The 21,837-nt window shown below is 69.3% G+C and overlaps 1 protein-coding gene across 1 annotated transcript; it reads right to left on the reverse strand.

The window, feature by feature from the left end:
- Positions 1-687: 687 nt before the first annotated feature.
- On the reverse strand, positions 688-19,380 carry LOC138067064 (maestro heat-like repeat-containing protein family member 2B). Its single transcript, XM_068941022.1, has 41 exons — positions 19,361-19,380; positions 19,033-19,155; positions 18,408-18,573; positions 17,894-17,992; positions 17,173-17,324; positions 16,603-16,746; positions 15,972-16,064; positions 15,128-15,197; positions 14,900-15,013; positions 14,382-14,455; positions 13,959-14,078; positions 13,285-13,392; positions 12,934-13,093; positions 12,505-12,545; positions 12,080-12,221; positions 11,432-11,484; positions 10,713-10,820; positions 10,293-10,412; positions 9,984-10,106; positions 9,651-9,803; positions 9,391-9,417; positions 8,920-9,042; positions 8,505-8,584; positions 8,274-8,409; positions 8,059-8,142; positions 7,694-7,798; positions 7,344-7,467; positions 7,071-7,180; positions 6,229-6,381; positions 5,292-5,446; positions 4,886-5,048; positions 4,406-4,599; positions 3,686-3,823; positions 3,399-3,510; positions 2,667-2,813; positions 2,189-2,372; positions 1,749-1,999; positions 1,442-1,564; positions 1,172-1,274; positions 893-958; positions 688-814 (listed from the first exon to the last, which is right to left on the reverse strand). Exons 2-41 carry the CDS (start codon positions 19,045-19,047, stop codon positions 705-707), a joined length of 4,743 nt encoding a protein of 1,580 aa, XP_068797123.1. The 5' UTR covers positions 19,048-19,155; positions 19,361-19,380; the 3' UTR covers positions 688-704.
- Between the last annotated feature and the right edge of the window lie 2,457 nt (positions 19,381-21,837).

The raw sequence follows: 21,837 nt of genomic DNA on the forward strand, positions 1-21,837 counted from the left end.
GCAGCAGGCTCGGGGGCTGTTCGCGGGCTCGGAAACGCACTCCGAGCCCCCCCGCAGCCGCTGAACCCGTCCTCGGGCCCCCAAACCGCAGCCCTTGGCCTTCCCGCTCCCCCGACCGGCCCCCTCCGCCCCCCTTCGGGGCCCCGGGCCGGTGCCGGCGCAGCGGCCGGGCAGGACTCGGCCCCGCGCCCGAGCCCCGGCCGCCCCGGACCCCCCTGCGGCGCCCCGCGCCCCGGCAGCCCCCTCCCCTCCCCTGCCGGCCCCGGGCTCGGGCCGCGCCGGGCAGCGCGGCTGGGGGACCCTCCCCGCCGGCAGCCCCGGCCGGGCGGCACCGGGCTCCGGCCCCTCGGGCTTTGCGGCTCCTCCTCGCCCCGCGGCTCCCGGCTCCGGCTCCGGGCACCGGGCACCGGCCGCCTCCCGCCCCGGCCGGTCCCGGTCCCTCCCCGCCCCGCTTACCTGGGCCCCGCGGCACCGGCACCGGCCCCGGCCCGGCCGGGAGCCCCGGACACCGAGCGCCGCCGCCGCCGCCGCTTCCCGCGGCTCCGGGGGCCGCGGGGGCCGCGCAGGCGCCGCCAAGGGGCCGCAGCCCCGCCCACACCGACGCCCCGCCCCGCCCCAGGCCCCGCCCCGCAGACGCCCCGCCCCGCCCGAGGCCCCGCCCCCGGCGCACACAGCAGCCCGGCCCGGCCCGGCTCGGCCCGGCTTTATTGCGGCTCGGCGGCGCCCGCCGCTCCCTCGAGGCCGCTGTCGCGGAGGAGCCGAGCGGCCGCCTGCTGCACCCGCGCGTCCCCGTCGCCCCGCAGCGCCCGCAGAGCTGCAACGGCACCGGCGTCAGCGCCCCTGCTGCCGGTGGGGCCGCCCGCAGCCCCCCGGCCCCCGGCCCGTCGCCTACCTGCGGCCAGCAGCGTCGCCTCCGGCCCCGGCAGCCACTCGGTGCCCGCGTGCTCCACGAGGACGCCTGCGGCACAGGGCACCGCGCGGCGTCACGCGCTGCCCGCCGCCCCGGCCCGGAGCGCGCGGCGGGGAGGCGCCGGCCCCGGCTGCCCGGGGGGCCGCGGCCCTCGAGGCGCCCCCCGGGCACCAGCACCCGCCACCCCACGGCCCCGTGGGCGCCGCCGCCCCGGCGCACCTCCCGCCCCTCCGGCCCGCACCCCACGCCGCCCCGGCTCACCGGCCACGTCGAGGGCCGCGGCCCGCAGCTCCGCGCAGCCCTCCAGGAAGCAGCGCCTGGCGGCGACGTACAGCCTCTGTTGGTGCTCGCGGCTCTCCTGGGCCTGGGGGACGCGGGCACACGCGTGTCCTCCTCTGCTCGCCCGAAAACGCCCCCGCGGCGCCCACGGCCCGGGCACCGCGGGCGGGTGCATCGCCCGCCCCCTCCCTCCCGCCCTCCCTCCGTCCCTGCCCGCGGCCCCCACGGCCCCCGGGGCGCGCAGCTCCTCACCAGCAGGCTGCAGACGGCGTCCTGCAGCTCGGCCGCGCTCAGCCTGGTGCCGACGGCGATGCCCTGCCGCACCCTCCTCAGCTCCAGGAGCGGCGCGCACAGCCGCAGGGCGCCCTGGCACGCCTGGCAGAGAGAGCCCAGCCCTGTCGCGGCCGCCCCGGACGCGGGGCCGGCAGCAGGGAGCCTGCCCCGGCCCCCTCCGCGGCCCCCTGCGCGCGGCACCGCTGCCGGCAGGGAGGGCGGAAACGTCCGCGCGGCGCCGCGCGGCTTTGCCGGCTGCTTCGCGCGCCAGCTCCCGGGCTCTCACCGTGGCGGCTCCCGCGTCCGGGTCGCGCAGGTGGAGCACCAGGCTGGCCCACGTGCTCCCCAGCTCCCGGGCGAAGAAGGGCCTCCACCGCCTCGTGGCCGCGGCGGCCAGCACCCCGTACAGGGTGAAGGCCGCCGAGCGCAGCGACGCCTGCTCCTGCAACCCAGCGCCCCCGGCCGTCAGGCGGGCGGCGGGGACCCCTCGGACGACTGCTCTGTAACCCCCGAGCGCTGCCGGTCGAGCGCAACGCCCTCAGAAAGGACCCCCGGGGGAGGGGAGGGGAGGGGAGGGGAGGGGGGCCACAAACAGCGCCGCCTCCGTCTCGCCCAGACATCGGTGTCTTGCCCGAACCCTCCCGCTGCGGAGCTGCCCTGGCCCGCGCCGCCCCGCGCCCAGCCCGCCAGGGACCCTTCGAGCGGGCGCCAGGCGACGCCGCTCGCTTACAGCATCAAAGAACGCCCTCGTGGCCCTGGTGATGTCCTTGAAGGCGGAGCCCACGGCCTTCCCCCGGAGCTCGTCGACCACCTTCGCCAGCGCCAGCAGGCTCTCGGCCACCACCTCCGCCGAGGCGTCCTCCAGGCCCCTCCGCAGCGCCGCCAGGACGGCTCCCTTGCGCTTCCGCAGCTGTAACGCGCGCACCAGCCTCTCGCTGTCCTGCCTCCGACCGCCCGCCTCTCCCGTTGCCCCGGGGCCCAAGCTTCCGGCATCGGCCCCGAGCAGGGGGCAGCCCGAGACTCCCGGCGGCACCTCCGCCCCCTCTGCAGCCCGGCTGACGCCCGAGGACGCAGCGCGCCCGGGGGAAAGGCCCCCGGTTGCCTCTGCTGCTCTGCCCAGGCTCCTCGCCAACCCCTCCGCCGCTCTCCGCCTGCACCTCTCCGGCCAGGGGCCGCGTTTCCTGCGGGGCAAAGCCCCTCTCACCTTCTCCGGCGCGCCGCTGACCGCGTTGCCCAGCCCGCGCGCTGCCATCTGCCGCACCGTGCTGCTCGGGTCCCGCGCTTTCTCCACCAAGGCCCCCAGGACGGGCTGAAGGCACCTCCTGGCCTGGGCCGCTGGGTCCTTCATCAGCTGCAGCACAGCGACCCGGCCGTCAGCAGCCGGGGACGGAGGCGGACCAGGCCCGGCCACAGCGCCCGCCCGGGGCGCCGCGCGAGGAAGCCCCACGAGCCCGGCCTGACGCCCCCGGCCCCCGGCCCCCGGCCGCCTCCCTTTGCGCCCGGCCCAGGCCGAGGGCAGCGCTGCCCCGGGCCCCAGGGCGCCCACGTTGGGGCGGTCGGCCTCCGGAGAGGATTTCTCATTGGGTCCCGGGGCCGCTCAGCAGAGCTGCGGAGCTCCAGGCAACCTGGCAGCCCGTCCCGGCTGGGGTCGGGGACGCCCTGGAAAGGGGTCGCTGACAGAACGCCCGCCCGTCCGTCCTCTGCCCCGGCAGCAGCGACGGGGACCCGGAGCGAGCGGTTTGCAGGGCCAAGAACATCCCTGGCCGCGGCGCGGGGGAGCGACGCGGCAGGGGCCGGGGAAGGGCAGCTCCCGGGAAGCCTCCTACGGGGGGATCCGCTCCCGCCTCGACTGCGACACTTGCTGCCGGCACCTCCCCAAAGAGCAGCGTCATGAGAAAACCCCTCCTAAACCTGCCTCTCCCTCCTCCTCTCTCACCTCCGCAAAGAAAGCCGCCGCCATGACGCGCAGGTTGGACGACGGGGCCTCCAGCCACTGCGTCAGGACCAGCACGACGGGCAGCGAGACGGTCCCGGCGCGGAGCAGCACGCTGCGCGCAGAGCACAGGCAGGCGGCACGCGGTTACGCAGGCAGGCACCCGGCCTCAAGCCCCAAAATTCACCCGCTCCCCCGCAGGCTCCGCTCGGCAACTCGGAGACGGCCAGGCCAGGGGAAGGGTCCCACCAGCCCCCCCAGGGCAGCGAGGCGCCTCCGCGGGCCCTCACCCGGTCAGGAGACAGACGCCGTCGTGGTGAGCCCGCGGGTCTTCCAGGGCGGCCCAGGCTCCCTGCTTCCGGAGCAGCCGCAGCCACTTCTCCTCGAGGCTCGTGCGCAGCACCACCTCCAGGGTCTCCAGGGAAAGCCTGGGGGGAAGAGCAGCGAGTCCTGCATCACCGCAACAGGCTCCTTGGGCAGAGCTAAGGAGACGCCGCCGCCTGCGAGGCGATCCTTCCCTCGAGCTCAGCCTCCCCCGGGGAGACGCAACGCGCCCCAAAATGACATCTCACCACCCTGGCGTCTGCCCAGCTGTGAGAAAACTGGCCTTTTCATCCTTCCTGGCACCCCGAACTCACCGATCGCACTAGAAACCCCCAGGCTCTAGACTTCGCGCCAGAGGCCCCGTTCCCAGGGCCCCGGGCTGCCCCGGTCACCCGGCCCCAAAGGCAGGCCACGGCCACCTCCCTTTCGCGGGCAGCCTGGCCTGGCCGGCGCCACGCCGGGTTTTATCCCGCTCGTTCCCGTCCCTTCTCCAAGGGGCAGCAGGGCAGAGGGAAAGGCACGACACCCCGCAGGCAGGAGACGCGGCAGGCAAGGCCCGAGCCCTCGGCGGTACCGGCCGCGTAGGAGACGGGGCAGGCCAAAGCGCTGCCTCGGGGCCGTGAGCGAACGTGGCCCGGTTACGGGGACCAAAGCCCAGCCCCTGCGTCTGTCCCGCTGGCTCCTACCTGCAAGGATTGTCATCACTCGTGTGTCCCTTGAGGAACAGCTTTCCCCGGGTGCTGACTTGGGAAAAGGGCATCTCCTTCCCCAGCGTGGCGCTGATCTGCTTCAGCAGCACCGGCAGCAGCTCCGGCAGCAAGCGCTGCACAGCCTCCGGGGTCTGCTGCGTCGACACCACCTCGCCGATGGCACGTGTGATCTGCAGAGAAATTCAACCAGCAACGGCCTGTGAAAACAAGGCCTTTTCCCACCCTCCCCTCCCGCCTCGGGGACCTTTGCTGTCCGCAGTTCGGCTTTCCGCAGCAGCCCCGCAGGCTGGCAGCAGCAAACGGTCTCGGCTGCCCCCGCTGCCAGCGCTGCGAAGGGCCCAGCACGGCACCCCGGGGGCTCGGGGGGGTCGCAACGTGCACAAAACTCCCTCAGCCTGAAGGGTTGTTAGGACGTCCGATGCGAAGCTGCAGAAACGCGTCTGCCAGCGCACGCACCTTGAGCGGCTCCAGCGCAGCCTGACCGTCGTCTGCCTCAGCCTCCGCAGAGCTGCTCCTGGGCTGGTCGTTTCCCGAGCGCTCCAGTTTTTCCATTAAAGCCCTCAGGAGCTGCTGCACAAAGAACTTCCTCCCCAGGACCCGCCACAGCTCCACGGTGCCGCTGCAAGGCAGCACAAGTTCCCCCGTGAGCCCGCGGGCTCTGCGACCTGCGATGCCACCTCGGCGGCGGCCAAACGCTCTCCTGGCCTCCAAGGGGCTGGCGCGGGCCGGGCTCTGGCCGTCGGCTCTTGCCGCGCTCAGGCTTTCTCCCCCCGGAGCAGCAGGACCGGCTTCTCCGCTGGCTCCTGCTCGCCCCGTCGGCGGTGGGTCCTGCCTGCCCGCGGGGCCGGGGCACTGCGCGTACCTGTCCATGGGCAGCTGCTTCTGCAGCAGGCTGTCGATGACGGCCCCGGGGTGGTAGAGGGCCAGCACGGACACCGCCTCCAAGAGGACGCGTCGGAGGGTGTCCTGCTGCATGGTCGGCATCCGGATGTAAATGATGCTCAGGATTTCCGGCACCTGAACGAAGACCAAAAGAGCCGTCCTGCCCATCCTTTCCTCGTCCTCCCGCACAGCCCAGCACCCCACTCGGCCGATGAGCAATTCCTGCTCCCCGACCGTTTCTCAAGATCCAGCCCTAAAGCCCGAAGGCTCTGGGCCGCGGCGGGGGGACGCTGGACCGCCACGGGGACACATCTCTGCTGCCGACCAAGGGCGACACTGAGGAGCCGCCCTGGGCCGAGGGACCTGCCTGTGGCCCCAGACCCAAACCCCAGCGCAGCAGAGCCCGAGCGGAGGAGGGCAGCAGAGGCTGTGACCGTGCAGGCACCGGATGGGACCGGGCCCCAGGGCCACAGGCACGAATCACCAACAAAGGGGCCATGACTGCTCCCGAGAGCAACGCCGCCCCGGGGCTGGCACAGCCAGGCTCAGGCAGAACGACGAGGACCCACAACAGCCACCCAACATCAGAAAAGGCACCATGCACAGAGCAAAACGCGGGCAGTGCGTGGAGCTGGGCACCAAGGACCAACGAGCAAGGAAGGGGACTGTGCTAGCGAGCGTGTAAGAAACCCCAAGCAGCACCAGGAGTCAGGAGGAAGAAACCCCCAGCGTCAACGTCCTGTTCCTCCCGGGGCAGGGCCTGGGACACCAACAGTTTGCCACAACCCCCCTTCTTCTGGAGGCAGATGGGTGCCGTCCCCCTTCGGGCCCGGGGCAGGGAGGGCTGAGGGCACAAGGGGCAGGGCAACGGCCGAGGCGGGAAGGCCAAAGCCCCAGGGAAAAGGTGTCTCTCTCACCTTCGTGGAGAGCTGCCCCCCGCATTTCTCCAGGAAGGTGACCAGCCACTCGCCAGCTGCCTGAGCGCACGCGGACCTGACCGACAGCATCCCGTCCAGGGCGGCAGAAATGAAATCCGTAGCCTGCGCTTCGGGGATGTATTTGCAGATGATCTGGGGAGAAATCAGAAACAGGAGAGACCACGTCACACGTCTGCTCCGGCTCTTCAGAAAGGAGAGGAGACTCGGGCGCTGGGGGGCGGCGGGCCAGTTCGCTAGGCCTGGCGGGTGCGACCGCCTCCCAGGGCAGCCGGGCAGGCAGGGCTGGCTGAGCGCTGTGCGGCCCAGAGGCCTGGAAGTGTCTCCCCGGGCGCTGCTTGCTCACACGCAAAGCCTGCACCCTGCCCGCCCCCGGGGCCAGGCCCTCAGGATGCCAGAGCTGCTGAGAGCCCGCGCAGGCGCTGCGCACGCCGACCCCCCGCAAACGCACGGCTCGATACACGGGACGCCCAAACAAGTACGTGTTAAACCCAGCAAAGGGAGAACGGGCAGGAGACCAGAAAGAGAAGGCAGAGCAGCTTCCCGGCTTCCCTCCAGCACCTCTTTTCCCACAGACGGGTGGGTATGTGTGCTTCCGTGCGGTGTGTGACGGTCCCACACGTGTGCACACCCCCCCCCCGTGGCCTCTCCTCCTTCCCCAGCGCGCCTGAAGGACGGACACGCTCGACAGCCGCTTGCTGCTCGCTAACCCCCGGCGCCCAGTGCCACAGCTCTCCCAAAACGGAGCGGGGCCCCGGCCGGGAAGCAGGCAGCTGCCCGGGAGCCCAGGCACCGGCTCCCCCCGCGCTGTCGGGGCCAGGTACCTTCGCCAGTCTGGAGGAAGCCTGGAGCTGAGCCTCGGCGTCTGGGGCGCTCAGCCGCTGGCACAAGGGCTGCACCTCGTCCTCCTCGGCCCCCGAGTCCAGAGTCTTGCCTGCAGCGAGCACCAGGAGAAAAGGGCCGTGATGGCGACGCAGACCCCACCTCTGGCCCGCGGGCCGGGACGAAGGAGGAACGGAGCCCGGCCCCGCGCGATCGTCGGGCCCCCGGGGGCACAGGGGCCCGGCTGGCCGAGCCTGGCCGGGGGCTGCCCTCACCTCGGATGCGGAGCAGGTGGCCCAGGCAGGCCCCTGCCCGCTGGCGGGACGCGGCCGGCGAGTCACAGACGAAAGGCGCCAGCAGTCCCACCATGGAGCCAAAGAGCTCGAAAGACTTTTCTCCCTGGGGAAACAGAAGGCCGACAAGAAGGTCGCGGGCGGCCCCGATGGCCGATCTCCCTCTCCCGGCTGTGCTGGCGTCCGAGCCGGGGCAGGGCAGCGGGGCAGCCAGCGGGGCAGCCCCACAGCCCAGGAGACCCGAAACCCAGCACCTGGCCCGGGGCAGAGCTCCCTGCCGGGGCCGCAGCCCGCGGGGAGTGGGGACACGGCGCACGGGGGTCCCTTCTCACCGTGCGCTCGAATCGCTCCTCGTAAGCGCCCAGCAGCTGGGCGCAGGCCTGCAGGGCCCTCTCGCGCTCCCACTCCTTGGCCGAGGTGAGCCAGTACTCCAGCACCTGGGCAAGAGCAGACCTGTCTCCCAACGGGCCTCCCCGGCCTGCCCGCCGCCACCCCAAGCGTCTCCCTCCCACGCAGAGTCCCGCCGAGGAGCTGGGACTCGGCAGCCGGGGGCGCCGGCCCCTTGCCACCCCGTCAGCCGCTCGCGGGGGGCACCAGCGCAGACGCGCTGACCCTGCCGACTGCACAGCCCAGCTCTCCCCGTGCACCCTCCACCCGACGCCGGGGACGCCTCCCCCGACGCCCCCCGGATACTCACGTGCAGCATCTCTGCGCACCAGCCGGAGGTGAGGTCTTCCTCTAGCAGGGCTGTCACCAGCTCGCCGAGGGCTGCCATGGTCTGCTGAGAGCGGGAGAGAAGGACGGGCGTTGGGCCGCACACGGAGACGCCCAGCGCAGCCGGAGGGGGCAGCGCGCAGCGCCTGCTGCTGGGGGATCCCCCGGAGAGGCCGGGACAGAAGGGCCAAAAGGTACCTGCACGCGCAGAGCGTCCGCCGCTGCCGCCCCTTCCTCTTCCGCCTGCTCCGGGGCAGGCAGGGGCATCGCGCTCTGCAAACACTGATCCAGGAGGTCGCGGTTTTCCTCCCGGCTCAGCGACGGCTTCAGTTTGCTGGCAGAGAAAAAGGAAGACAGGAAAGAGGCTTCCTACCCCTCCCCAGAGCGGGTCAAACCACAGCCCCCCCAGCCCTGGCGGGAAGAGCCTACCTCAAGTGCCCCAGGGCCAGAAACGCCTCCTGGCGCAGCGGGGACGCCAGGCAATCCCGGGGCTCCTCCTTCACCAAGCCCTGCAGGTCACAGAGACACGCGCACCGTGGGCAGCGGGCAGCGACCCAGAGCCCTCCCGCCGGGAACAGGCTCTTCTGCTCGCCCTGCCCCGGCGCACGCCCTCGGCACCCGCACGGCTCCCACAGCGGCACCGGGGCCGGCCAGCCGCCCCACCGGGGACAGACCCACTGCTCTCCCCAGCGACAGCCACCGGGCGCCAGCACCCACAGGCCCCGAGCCTCAGGGCGCTCAAGGGGCCGCGCACAGCCAAGGGAGAGCATCACGCCTCGGGGCAACCGGTCTCGGGGCTCAGCCCCAAACTCCCTGGCGGGACAGTCCCGGCCCCAGCACTCACCAGCAGGATGCCCAGCAGCTCCCGTTTGGAGGAGAGCTCCACGCGGTGCGAGCCCCCTGCCCCCTGCATGGCGCGGCTGACCTCGGCGACGCTCTGGACCAGGGTCAGCTTCAGCTGCACGTCCTGCGGCCCAGGAGAGAGAAACACAGCGGCACCGATGAGCAACGCCTCACCGGGCCAAAGGCTGGCAGGGGAACACGGCGGGGCGGCCAGCCCCAAAGCACAGCGCACGACCACTGCATCTTCCAGGAGCCGCAGGCACATGGGCTCGGCGCGCGGGTCGGAGGAAGGAAACCTCCTCTCCCCTCCTTGGAGGAAGCTCCCCCCGGGAAGGCACAAGCTTTCCCGGCAACCGACTGCAAGGAGACCCCGGACCCTGGCCCGGCGAGCGGGAGAGCGAGCCCGGCACGCCGGCGATGGGAAAGGTGCGCGGCCAGGGCAGGAAGCAAGGCCCCATCGGGCAGCACTTACCTTGGTGGAGATGGTGAAGCCCAGCACCTGCAAGGCGAAGGGGGACATGGTGAGAGGCAACGAACGGTCGCAGCGCACGCAGCCACGCGGACACAGGGACACGCAGAGGGACACGGGCTGCGTTTGGGACTTGGCCTTCAGCACAGACCCCTCCTCGGGGCTCTTTGCTACGAGACGGCCCGTCGTGGCGAGCTCCAGCTCGGAGCCGAGCTGGGGCAGGCGGCGCCTCGGCGTGGCCGGCCCTGCACCCGCGCACCCACCTGGCAGCTGGCGCGGTAGTGCTGCAGGATGCCCCTCACGATGTCACTCTCCACGCGGGCCAGGAGCTGCTCCCGCGGGGCGCAGAGCGCGATCCGGCTGTAGGCCAGCATGAGCGCCATGTGTGTCCCTGCTCTCTTCCCCTGGTGGTATTCCTGGGCCGTGGGAGAAGCCACGAGACGTCAGCCCAGCACCTCCGTGGACCCCAGCTCCCGCTGCCTCCCAACGAAGGAGCTGCCCCGCTTTCCATGCAGCAGCCACCACTGGGCTGCTACTGCTTTACAAGTGAAAAAAAGGCAGAGGAAAAAGAAGCCAAGACACCCGCGATCCTCTACCTTCAGGCGCTTGAAAACCCCCGACACTGGTCTTTCTTCCATGGAAGAGCCAAACTCCTGCACCAAGTCCAAGGCAAGGTGGAAGTGGCTCTCGGCAGAGCCGCCTACAACGCAAATCATCCCCTGCAACACAAGAGAAAGGGACACTCAGCCACAGCAAGCTCCGAGCGACACCTGCCATATCATCCCACGGAAAGAGCAGCGACACGGAAATCGGAAGAGCCTGGAGCGCTCTGCTGGGAGAGATCACCGCTCCCCTGGGAACACGGAGGGGCTCGGCGGAAAGCAAGGGGAGAAGAGGAAACCCACCTCTCTCTCAGACGCCTCCAAGTAATTTGTTCTCAGTAGATGTTTCTTCACTTCCGCGCGGACGTAGGGGACGTGCGGACACACTGCCAGGGACACCCCGATAGCCTTGTACAGGAAGGCCTGGAAGAGAAGAGGCCACCCCAGACGAGGTCACGCACAACCTGGCGGGACGGAGCGGGGCCGCGACGCCCGAGCCCGCGCCAGGCATGAGGAGCCGGCTGCGGCGCCCGGCCGTTCAGCCCAGCCCCGCTGCCCGCCGGCGCGGAGACAAAAGCCTGCGTGGGGAAGGGACGGGAGCCAGGGAGCCCGGCCCTCCCGCAGAGGGCAATATCTGCAGGCGCAGCCCAGGGAACGTCCCGGGCTCTTGCGCCAGCGCCCGCGGGGAACGGGAGCAGAAACGAGGCCTCGGCAGGGACCCACCTGCTCCCGGGACAGCCGGGGGTAGCTGCCCTTCTGCTGGCTCAGCTCGAAGCTCAGGCCCATGGTCCAGGCCTGGCTCTCGATCGTCTCCAGCGACGTCCTCAGGAACTAGGGGAAGCACAAGCTGAAGCAAACCCTCCCCGGCCCCTGGGCGAGGGCTGCTCGCCAGGCGCCCGCTGCTCCTGCTCTCTCCCTCCCTCCGCGCAGGGAGCCCCAGCGACCGGCCCGGTGGCGCACACGTATCCCGCAGCCATCGCTCGGGTTCAGTGAATCCTGCCTTTCTGCCCAGGGGCGGCGGCTTTCCACAAGAGACAGCCCAAAACATCTCGTCCTCTTTTCCCTTCCCTGTTTCATACAGAGGATTTTCTATTTCTCTGGGCGCTGGGAGATCATTCTTCTTGAGGGACTTCAAGGCACGCCTGGCGCTAGCCTGCACGTGGCAGCTCCCTGGCTATGCCGGTCACGGCCCGCGTCCCGCAGAGCCGCTCACAAAGCGGAATGATGTGACACGGCAGAACAGGAAACGACCCTCTGTGACCCAGAGCCCTTTGCAAAACAAAATCCTCTGGGCGTTTTCAGGGCGTCTTGTGGGCGTTTCCTCTTTTCTAAACTAAACTGGCATTCTCCTCCTTAGGCTCCCTCTGCTCCTGGGGAAGTTCCCACCCACACCTTCCCCCTCTTTCCCAGCGTCATTTGCTGCCCTCGCAGCAGCGCTCCACCTTAAGCAGAAGGCGCTCCCACTCGGCAGAGTCCAGGCAGCTCTCGCTTTTCCCTACAAAGCCAGAGCAAGACACGCTCAGCGTCACTTAGCACCAGAGGAGCCCAGGGGTCTCCTTGGCACTGCAACACCCCCCGGCTCCCACGCCAGAAGGGGCCCGAGCCGGGAGGCTCAAGCCCCGGCGCCAAACTCTTTGCCAGGCCCCAGACGCCCGGCGGACCCTGGGGCCGGGGGCCGGGGTCACTCACAGACCCGCCGGGCCCAATCCCCCTCGCTCCACTGCGGCTCCCAGGGCAAACCAGGCCGTCACACGAGGGCACGGACCACACTCACGCGTTCTCGCCCCGACACGTCTCCCCCACCCCCAGGAGCGCCGAGCCCGGCCCTCCCAAACACCCACCCAGCAAGGACGCCGGGGGGCTGCACAACCTGCTCGTGGCCCTGACGGGCAAGAAAGGCCCCGGCCCCCGCACGCACCGCTCCTGGGCGTTACTGCCCTCGGCGTCAGCGCGCGCTCCCTGGCAGACGAGCGGCCGCAGAGCAAGCGCTGAGAAACCCAGGGCCGATTCCCCTCCCTCACGCCTGGACGCTGCCTTTTCCTGCCTCCCCTTCGGCCTCCCCAGCCCCTTCCTCCCCGACGGCACTTTACCTTCCAGGTACTGCAGCAGGAAGGGGATCTTCACGGCCCACACCATCCCCACGGCGCCGTGGATCGCTCCCGGCAGGGCCTGCAGCAGCCGCAGGGCAGCGACGCCGCAGCCGCCGCCGGCGTGAGGAGCCGCCGCCAGCACCTGGGAGAGGGCAGGCGAGACCTGGGCTCGGGGCGGCCGCCAGAGCCGCGGCTTCTCCCCGGAGGGAGGGCGGTCGCTCCGCCCCGGCTGGGAGCCGCCGGCGTTGGCTTCTCCACGCCCAGCAGCAGGGTCCCCGCGGGGCAGGGGTGGCTCCGACTCGCTCTCGCACGCCTCTTCCTCCCCGGAGGCTGCCGGCCCCGGCCCCGGCCCGTGAAGCGGCTCTGCCTCGACCTCTCCCGTCGCCTCGAGGCCACGAAAGCCCTTTCCCCGGGCCCCTACTCACCAGCAGGCGAGCCAGCAGGGCCTGCGGCGTCGGCAGCTTGGCTGCGAGGAGGAAGAAAGGCCGGTGAGAGCGGCGCGACTGCCATACCCGGCCCCTCTCAGCTCGGGCAGCCCCCGCGCGGCCCACGGGCTGCTGACCGGCTGCGCTGCCGCAGCCCTGTGCCGGGGCTTCCCCAGGGCTGAGCAGACGGAGGTGCAGGCAGCTCCAGCGCGGCTGGGATATGCTCCCGGGCCGCAAGCAGAAAGCTGCCAGCAGTCGAGCGAGGCGTCTCTGCCGGGCACGAGGAAACGCGGCACAGAGCTCCCTCGCCCCGGCCAGAGGGGCACGGCTCTGCCCGTCCTCGCTCCCGCCTCCCGCCTGCGTCTGGCAGGGCGTCCCCGGCCCCTGCACGGCCCGGCAGAGCACATGGCAATGGTTTTGGCTTCCTACCTCGCTCCCGGGAGGCCACGACATCGGCCTCCTCCTCTCCCTCCTCGTCCCCTGCTCTCTGCCGGCGCTCGGCCAGCTCTCGGAGGCACTGGGACAGGGGCACCAGCGTGCCCGTGTACTGGGCTGGCACCACGTACTGCAGGAGCCGCGGCCACAAGAGCTGCAGACGAGAACGAGGCAATTCAGCACTTTGGGGCTCCCGCCCCACCGCCAGCTCAAGAGCTCGTTTTAGCTCTGAGGGGGAAACGACGGGCTGCGTTTCCGCTCGCCCTGTGCACATAGGGGCCTGTTTGGGGAGCAGTTGGGGGAGAGCGGGGCAGGGAGGCAGCAGCAGGGCGCAGGACGACTTACTTTGGTCATCCCCCTGACGGAGACGTCCACAGAGCCCAGGATGTCCAAGCACAGGGCTTGAAGGTCTGTTGCTTCCTGTGCTTCTGCCCGAGAAAGGTTTCCCTGCACCTGCAAGACACGGTTTGGACAACGCCAGCGTCACTCCCTGTCCCTGAGACGGGAGGTGAAGCGGGAACCACCCAGCGCTGCTGTGATGTCCCCTGGGAGCACCCGTCTCCCGTCTCCCGAGGCAGGAGAGAGCACAGAGGCCCAGAGGAGGGGCCAGGTCCCCGGCCAAGGAAGGACTAGACAGGCTGCAACCAGGGAGACCCGCTGCCCGTCGGGGCGCTCGCCAGCGTCCTTAGTCGGGGCCAGCGGCAGCCCGAGAGCAAAGCTGCGAACAAGGATCCCCTCGCCGGGACGGGCTCCAGCCACAGAGTCGGTGAGCACCGCTCATCTCTCGGGGCGAACAGTCAGCGCCGCAGTGGGATTTGCTACGCGCTGGTGGGAGGCCAAAGCGCTCCCCCGGCACCCTCCGAGATCCCCCCCAGGAACGGCGATGGGGACGCCGCTCAGCCCTCTGCACCGCTGACTGCAGCCCTGCTGAGGGGGGTTCCCCATTTCCAGGGCGCCCGCAGGGGCTCCCAGGACACCCCGGCACAGAGCGAAGCCGAAGCGTCACGCTCTGCCCTCACCAGTCTGCCGGAGGCCTGGCTGAACGTGGCGAAGACGTGGGCCACCAGATCCCAGGCCGAGCAGCTCTGGACGCTGCAGCTGAGCAGCTCCTTGGTGAAGCGCAGAACTGCCCTCGCCACCTGCCAGGGAGGAGATTGCAGTTATCCCCCGATAAGATAAGATATTCCCCCCTCCCCCCTCAAGCTCGAAAGCCGAGGGGCAGACGCCTTCGCACCCACCCAGCCCATCTGCCCCATGGGGAGACTACACGGGCGCAGGAGACCCCTCTGCTCCCACGGTCACTGCCCTGCAGGGAAATTTCCACAGGGAAACGCTCGTCTAGGCTTGACCCCGACCCGCTGGGGCTGGCCAGGCTCTGCCCCGGGGGAAAGCTTTCTCTGACGCCCACCCACCGCGGTGCCGCCCCTCGCCAACCAGCTCACCTTCCTGCTGGGGTCTCTCAGCACAGACCGCACCGCCTGCACAAGCAGGGGCAGGCGCTGTCCTCCCTCCGCTGCTGGAAAAGACGGGGAGAGGTGGGCGCTGAGGCAGAGCCCTCGGTTCAGCAGGGAGCTGGCAAAGCTCCCAGCTCTTTCACACCCGAGCGGCACAGAAAACCGGGCACGAGACTGTGACGGCCGAGGAAGCAGCAGAGTCCCCGAGTGACTCCCTTTACAGACACAACTGTGTGACGCGACAGACTGCTATAACAACACGGAGCACTGCAGAAACGCGATGGGGACACGTAGCTCGTGCCCCTGCCCCGTCACCCAGCGTCGGGCGCCATCACTGGTGTGTCACCGTTTACAGCTGCCCTGTCAGATCCCTGTCCCTGCAGCCACGTAGCAGCTTGGCTGGGGACAAGCCCATTGCAGCTCGTTTTGGGTGTTTGCAGCCGTGTCTGCCCCCAGCCCGGCAGCCCAAACCCCTGGCCGGCCTCACTGCGCCTCGCAGCACTGACCTGCAGAGCGCACCAGGGCTCTGAGCAGCTCCAAGGACACCACGCGAGCGGCCTCGCTCCCGCTGCCCAGCTGCGAGTGCAGAAAAGCCACCGTGTCCTCAGGGCAAACTCGGGCTGCCAGGGAAAATTCGTGCTCTGTGTTAGCTGCCCGTGTCTTCCCCCCATTTCAGAGGTTTGGGAGAGAGCGGCAAGGGCACAGCGGTGTCACGCGGAGTCTCCTCCCCTCACCCAGCAGCAGGACGCAGTAGGTCAGCTCCGACCGGTGGTCCCCGCTGTGCTGCTTGCTTTCATCACTGAGCTGTGGGAACAAGGTGCGTTTCAGAGAAAAGAGCATCAGGACTGAGCGGACGGAAAAGAAACTGCTCCCTCCGCTCTCGGCTCCCCGGGAGCTTTGGACAGCTGCAAAGCGGCTGCCTGAGTCGGAGCGAGTCGCCCCGGGCCGGCCGCAGACTCCCTGGAGAGAGAGATGCGTCCCCGAGGGACGTTTCGCCCCGCGACCGCAGCTCCTCGCCTCATGCAGTGGATCACCCTTGCTTCGCTCCGGAGCTCCAGAGGGAGCCCAGAGGGAAGTGCCGGGGCTTTGGTGGCCAACTCGGGATGCCGAACTTCGAGGAGATGAACCCTTTCCCCAACCTTTCGCTTTCCCCCTCCCTCACTCCCAAGGCAGGCCTAGCCCCGGGACGCGACCCACAGCCAAAGCCCAGCCCACCCCACCGAGGCGCTGGGCACATCCAGAGGTCTGGGGCGGCCGGGCTGCCCAGGGCTGAGCGGGTGCAAACGCTGCGCTGCGCTCGGGGTCTCTGGGCTCCAGAGAGCTGTGACGGGGCTGGGAGGGAAACTGCTGGGTGAGCTGGGCTCTCCCCTGAGCCTGCGCGCAGCAGCCACAACCAGCTCTACAACAGCCTCCAGACACCGGAACGGGAGGCGACTCCCTACAGTCTGCATGGACCCAGCCTTCAGGTAGGTCCTCCTGGAAGGACGCTCTGCCCGGCCGTCCAGCAGGACCTTCCTGGCCACGCGAATCAGGTCTGCTGCACCCAGCGCAAGCGGCACAAGGTCACGCTGCCCTTACCTGGCTGTGCACAGCAGTGCCGATGGCCTGAAGCTTGTCCTTGGGGATGAGGATCTTCGCTTCCCCCAAAGTCTCAAGAAAATAACTCAGACCCTGCAAGGGAACGGGGGAGGAAGACAGGCGCTGTCACCTAAAGCAACGTCTTAAGAAAGGAAATCCAGCCTCTTTGTGATGAACTCCTCAACTCCAGCCCCCAGGAGAAAAACCCAAACCCTCCTGCACGGGGCTTCTCGTGTGTCCTTCCCTCCCAGCAGCAGCCTTAGAGGGCTTCTCCTCTGCGCAGAGCCCATCGGACGACGTTCACACCCCTCAGACCTCCCCTCCCCGCCAGACGCGGCTGGATGGTGCCCAGGCGTTACAGCAGAGCCCCTCGCGCCCACGGTGCTCTCGGGACACGGCTCGAGGCCTCCCTTCCCAAGGAGGTTGGGCCCCGAGGACGCTCAGCTCCCTCTCGGCCCCACCTGCGCTGCTCTGGTGCTGCCCGAGAAGCCCAGGAGGCCTCAAGCCTCCCCTGCCCTCTCCATTTCTTCTCAAGGGGCCCCGGCTCCTCCAGGCACCCCACAGCCCCCTGAAACCTTGCAGCACGTGCACAGACCCCATGGCCATACCGAGCCCCACTGTGACACCTCACCTTGGTCACCCGGAAAGTGTCCTGGACCTGCTGATACTGGCCCAGGAGCCAGGGGAGCTGCGCCCACACCTGCTCCCGGTGCTCCTCCTCGTGCAGGAGGAGGCCCATCATGGCAGCCATCGCCCCCAGGACCGCCTGCTTGACCTGCACGGAGGGCAGTGAGACGCTCTTCATCAGGGCTGAAGGTCCTTCCGCCCCGACACGGTCTGCCCTCCCCACAGACAGGCGTTTCCCTGCTTCCCCTGGAGGACGAGGGCTTGCTCCACAGCAGAGGGCACGTCCCCAGCCCCGGGCCCCCCCGGCCCTGCCCAAAGGCCCCGGATTCGGCTGGGTCCCAGCAGGGCGGCCCCCGGCCCCGTGCTCCTGGGCGCGGGCAGCGGCTGAAGATGCAGTCCCGCACGCTGCCTGTCGCCTGCCACCAGCATCGGCAGGGCCCGGCTTTGGGTGCTGCATCAGACACCCTGCTCCCTCCCCGGGCGCCTCTCCTCCCACACGGCCCTCATGCTGACAGACAGACGGACCCCAATGTTGCTGCTGCCGCCGCGGGGCTGCCACGGCAGCCGTTCTCACCTCCTCCTCCTCGCAGCCCAGCCAGCTCCCCACCACGTGGCAGAAGAGCGGGTGAACATTGCTGCAGAACTGGGCCTGCCCCATGCGCGGGAAGGGGCATTTCTCCCAGTCGCGCAGGTAGGTGTTTACGGCCTTCGACCACTGCTCCAGGACTGCAGCGAGACAAGGCAGAAGGATCACGTCAGAGTCTGCCGCGCGGAGGAGACTGGAGGAGACCGGGTCTGGCTCCAAGGACAAGCCGTGCAACGCTTTGACATGCCGGGACTGAAACGCTGCATTCTTGCTCGCCTCCTCCCCATCACTCCCGTTCCTCCTCCTCACAGCCTTGGTCCCCCCTGCACTTCTCACTGCCTCCCTGCCCAAACCTTCCCCAATACTCGCCCGCTCTCTTTGAACCCCACAAAACCAGCCTGCCCTGCAGGGAGAAGGCGCGAGTGAGCCTGGGCAGAGCTCCAACGATGGGAGGTCGCACCAGGAGGAAAGCGCAGCAGCAGGGGCAGCGGCAAGGGCCCAGGAGGGCCTCTGCACCGTTGCGCTGAGCGCCCCCACCTCCCGCCCACAGAAACCTCCTGGGCTTCAGATCCTGCTTCGCCCCGTTGATGCTGGTGGGGATGGCAGAGGCCTGACCTCGCCGCAGGCTCGGCCCTGCCGTGGCCCAGCAACAGCCCCGGGCGCCGAGGGCTGCTCCGGCCCTTCCCCTCCCCGCGGGGCCGACACTCACCGCCACAGACAGCGCGCAGGGTCCGGCTGCTCCCCACCTGGCTCAGCATCGTGAGCACGGCGAAGAGCGTCATTCCCACGAAGGGGACGCACCGCAGGGCTGCACAGAGGGCAGGGGCAGGGGCACAGAGAGCGGCCGTCGTCAGAGGAAGCTGGGGCAGCGCACGGGGGAAACCCCGGGGCAGCGCGGCAGGGCGAGCCCGCGGGCTGCCGGGCCCCCGGGGACGCGCTGGAGGGCCAGCGGGGCACCAAGCTGCCCGAGGGGCCGGGGCAGGCCTCAGCACGGGGAGGGACTCGACAGGGCACCAGGGTGCTGGGGCCTGCCCCGAAGCGGAGAGCGGGGCAGCCCTTCGGGGGCCTGCCAGGGCGGCGGGGGCAGAGCCCGCCACGTTGCCTCTCCCGCCCATCCCGTCCGTAGCACTCCAGTTCAGCACGGAGCATTTGGGGGACGGGGAGGATCCCTTCTCCCGGTTACCGCAGACCGTAGCCCCGAGCCGGAGGCCGAGGGGCCCTACCGTAGCTGCTGGCCAGCTTGCCCAAGGTGACAAACACAAAGTCCTCGGAGATCTCTCCCAGGGCCCTCAGGTGGCACTGCAGCTCATACATGACGCTGTCGAAGTGGGAGCGGGCCAGAGCCACCAGGACGTCGCTGGCGGCCGTCCGCACGTCCTCCGTCACACCCTGGCGAGAGCAACGAATTCCCCCTCAGCAGGAGAAAGGCCGAGGCAGCCGGACAGGCTGAGCGCGCCGGCGGCCACCGCCTGCCTCCAGCCCTCGGTTCCTGCCTCGGCCACCTCCCTGCGCAGCTCCCGGTATCGCCCCCAAATCCACTGCAGCCACGAGCCCCCAAGGCCTCTCCCTCCGGGAAACACTTGCTGGTGCACAAATCGTGGCCCTGCACGTCCCAGCTCCGCCACCAGCCCTGGGCGCAGGCGCTGCTGGCTCAGGGAGCTGCTCCCACTCCCCGCTCCCTCTGCAGCTCTCGCGGAGGCAGATCCGCGGGGAAGGAGCTGCCCCAGGGCGGCTGGCAACCTCTGACGGGTCTTAGCGCTCGAGACGTGTCGGCAGAGCCCTCCTGCGGTTTACAGAGCCCGGCTCCAGCCGGGCGCCCCTGGCTGCCTTCAGAGAGGAGCAGCTCACCTGCGCCGCTCTCATGTCCCTCGAAGCCGCTGCGATCGCTCTGCCCAGGACAGCGCTCTGCAAGCGGCCATCCTCGGCCTGCAAGACTCTCTCCAGCTCTCGGTAAGTCTCCGCCCTGTCGCCCTGGGGACACAGCCCAGAAGGGAACAGGTCGGCCCTGCTGTCCCTGACCGCCAGGGAGCCCCACAGCTGCGGACACGGGGCCCGCCAGCGGCAGCGTTTGCAGCACGCCCCGTTCGCGGGAGGGCAGCGGCCCCCTTGGGAAACCAGGGGCCCTGCCGGGCGCCTGCGAACCCACGCGCAGCCCAGCGCGACACCCCCGCCTCACCTCCTCGTCTTGCAGGCGGTTGCACAGAGAAATCACGAGGTCAGCAGAGGTGGGGACGGCTGCAGGGACGGACTCTGCCGCCCTGCCTCCATCCTCGGCCACGCGAGGTCGGGACCAGCAACCTCCGCAAGTGAAGAGACCTGAAAGGCGAGACCAGAGGACGAGCGTCAGCTCTGCTGGCCTCAGCCGTCCGCACCAGCCCGGGGAAAACGCCTCCCCCGCCGGGAGAGAAACCCCTCCGCTCCCCGCTAACGCGGCAGCCCAGGCTGCGCTCGCGGCAGGGCGACGGCAGCGACTCTTCCCCTCTGCTTGGCCCTCGTGAGACCACCCCCGCCCGCTGGTCCCCTCTCAGCTCCCACTACGAGACAGACAAGGAAACGCTGGGCCGAGTCCAGCAAAGAGCCACCGCTGCAAAGGGCTGGTGCCCGGAGCACAGTAAACACGAGGAGAGGCCGCGAGGGCCAGCTTTGGCCAGCCTGGAGAAGGCCGGGGGAAGCGCGCTGCTGCCAGCAGCTCCCAAGCAGAGGGTGCAGAGGGGACGGAGCGACGCTCTGCTCAGAAACGCCTGGTGATGGGGCGAGAGGCAGCAGGGACAAACGGGGAGACGGGAAATTCCCGTTAAACGTTAGGAAACAATTGTTCCCCGGAGGGTGGCCGAGCAGGGAAGCAGGTGCTCATGGAGGCTGTGGGACCTCCATCCTCGGAGATACCTGGAGATCCTCCCACCCTGATGGGCCATGGCCCGCACAGCCCTGCTCCGAGAGGCCCTGCTTGGAGCCGAAGGTCGGCCCCCACCCCACAGGCTCCTGGCCCCCCTCAGCCACGCTGTGCACATAACACCCGCAGCCTGGCGGGTTTGGAGCCACGGCCTCTGCTGCCCGAACAGGCCAGTGGTGCTGGAGCCACTAGGCCCATCAGGCCCGACTCCTCGTGAGCCAGCACTGAGGTCCCCTGCAGTGCTGGGGGAGAGCCCGAGGCCGGGTGACGGCCCTGCACACTTTGCTCCGGTCCCCTCTCCCTTGCGGTTGGGGCGGGAAAGTCCGTCAAACGAGGGCCCGGCGGAGCCGTGCGGGAGCGAGGAGGAGGCGTTCCCCGAGGAGCCGTCGCCAGGCTCAGGGGAGCTCCCGCAGCGGCAGGAACAGCCGGCCCGGCCCCAGCCGGTGGCGCTGAGCGCCGGGGGGTCTCCCGCGGGCCCCGGCCCCTCACCTCGGAGCGCCTGGAGTCTCCACATGGCGCCGGGCCAGGGACAGCGCTGCTGCGCCAGCCCCACGTGGATGCAGAGCGGGACCGCAGGGACCCACTCCTACACACCACCCTCACCGCCGCAGAGCGCTGCGGCCAATGAGGGCCTGGCCCGGCACGCCCGCCTACATCACAGACGGCTGCGACCAATGAGGGCCGGCTTTGGGGCACACCCCTGCGCATCACAAAGGCACACCCCTGCACATCACAAAGGCCTGCCAGCCAATAAGGGCAGGCTCCAAGGCCCCACCCACCCAGGGCAGGGCAGGGCAGGGCACCCCGAGGTGCCCCAGCACCCCACCTCCCTCTGTCACTGCCCTCCACCTGCTTCCCTCGCAGGGGTCTGGTCACCAACGTGGCCGGAGCAGCGGCTCCCAGCCCCTCCCTGCTCCCGGAGCCAGAGGGCACGGGGCTCAAGGCGGCTGGCTTGGCCTTCTCTTGCCTCTGCCTTTTTGCCTGACTTCCTCCAAAAAGGAGCCTTCTGCAGACTCCTCACCTCTGTACGTGCTCGTCTGTGCCTTCCCCTCTGCTCCCTCCACAAAGTCCTTTTGGCACTCCTTCTCCAAGCACAACAAAGCTGGACCAAAAACTGCAGACCTCAAACCTGCTCCAGTCTTAAGCGTGCCATAAGAACAGGTGGTCAGGTGAAGGGGAGACACCCGGTTCATATCTTAAAGGAACATTTCAGCTCCCCTCTACTGGGCAGGAGAAAATTTCAACAGAAGACAGACCCTGGAAATCAGGCGTTATTAGAGTCTGGGCAGGTAGGGACTAACACAGAGAGTCACTTTATTGAGCTGACTGTAAAATCCACGCTGGCACGGCCTAACTGCATCCAGTCATCAGCTTTTACTTAACATAGAGTACAAATTTTTACTCCCTTTCCAGAGCCAGCCAAGAACATCAACATCTTCTCAAACGTAGCAGCACCCATTTGTTCAGACGTAGTGGAACAAATGCTAGTGTGGGATGCTGTGCAACATCCTCGTGCGCTGGATTTATTTAGTTGCATTTCTATAGTCTGGGGGCTCTTCTGGCAGAACAGGGGATCGCTGTGCTTGTTGCTGAACAAATGCAAAACAAGGAGACGGTCCCCGTGCAAATGGGTCATGCTCACAGGAACATGGTCACAAGGGAATCCCAGCTCCAGGCGCAGAGGAGCCGCCCGGGGCAGCAGCTCCTGGCAGATGAGGGACAGCCTGAGGCAGCCCGGGAGGGCTGCAGTCTTGGCCCAA

Source organism: Struthio camelus, chromosome 4, assembly GCF_040807025.1.
Source record: "Struthio camelus isolate bStrCam1 chromosome 4, bStrCam1.hap1, whole genome shotgun sequence".
NCBI classification, from domain to species: Eukaryota; Metazoa; Chordata; class Aves; order Struthioniformes; family Struthionidae; genus Struthio; species Struthio camelus.

Bases quoted from the DNA above. Each gene is read 5' to 3' on its own strand.
- LOC138067064 (XM_068941022.1), bottom strand. The intron at 16,065-16,602 runs GTGAGGTGTCAC...GTTCCCTTGCAG, and splicing joins ACACTTTCCGGGTGACCAAG to GGTCTGAGTTATTTTCTTGA. The intron at 12,546-12,933 runs GTAGGAAGCCAA...TCCTCCTCGCAG, and splicing joins CGTGGCCTCCCGGGAGCGAG to CCAAGCTGCCGACGCCGCAG.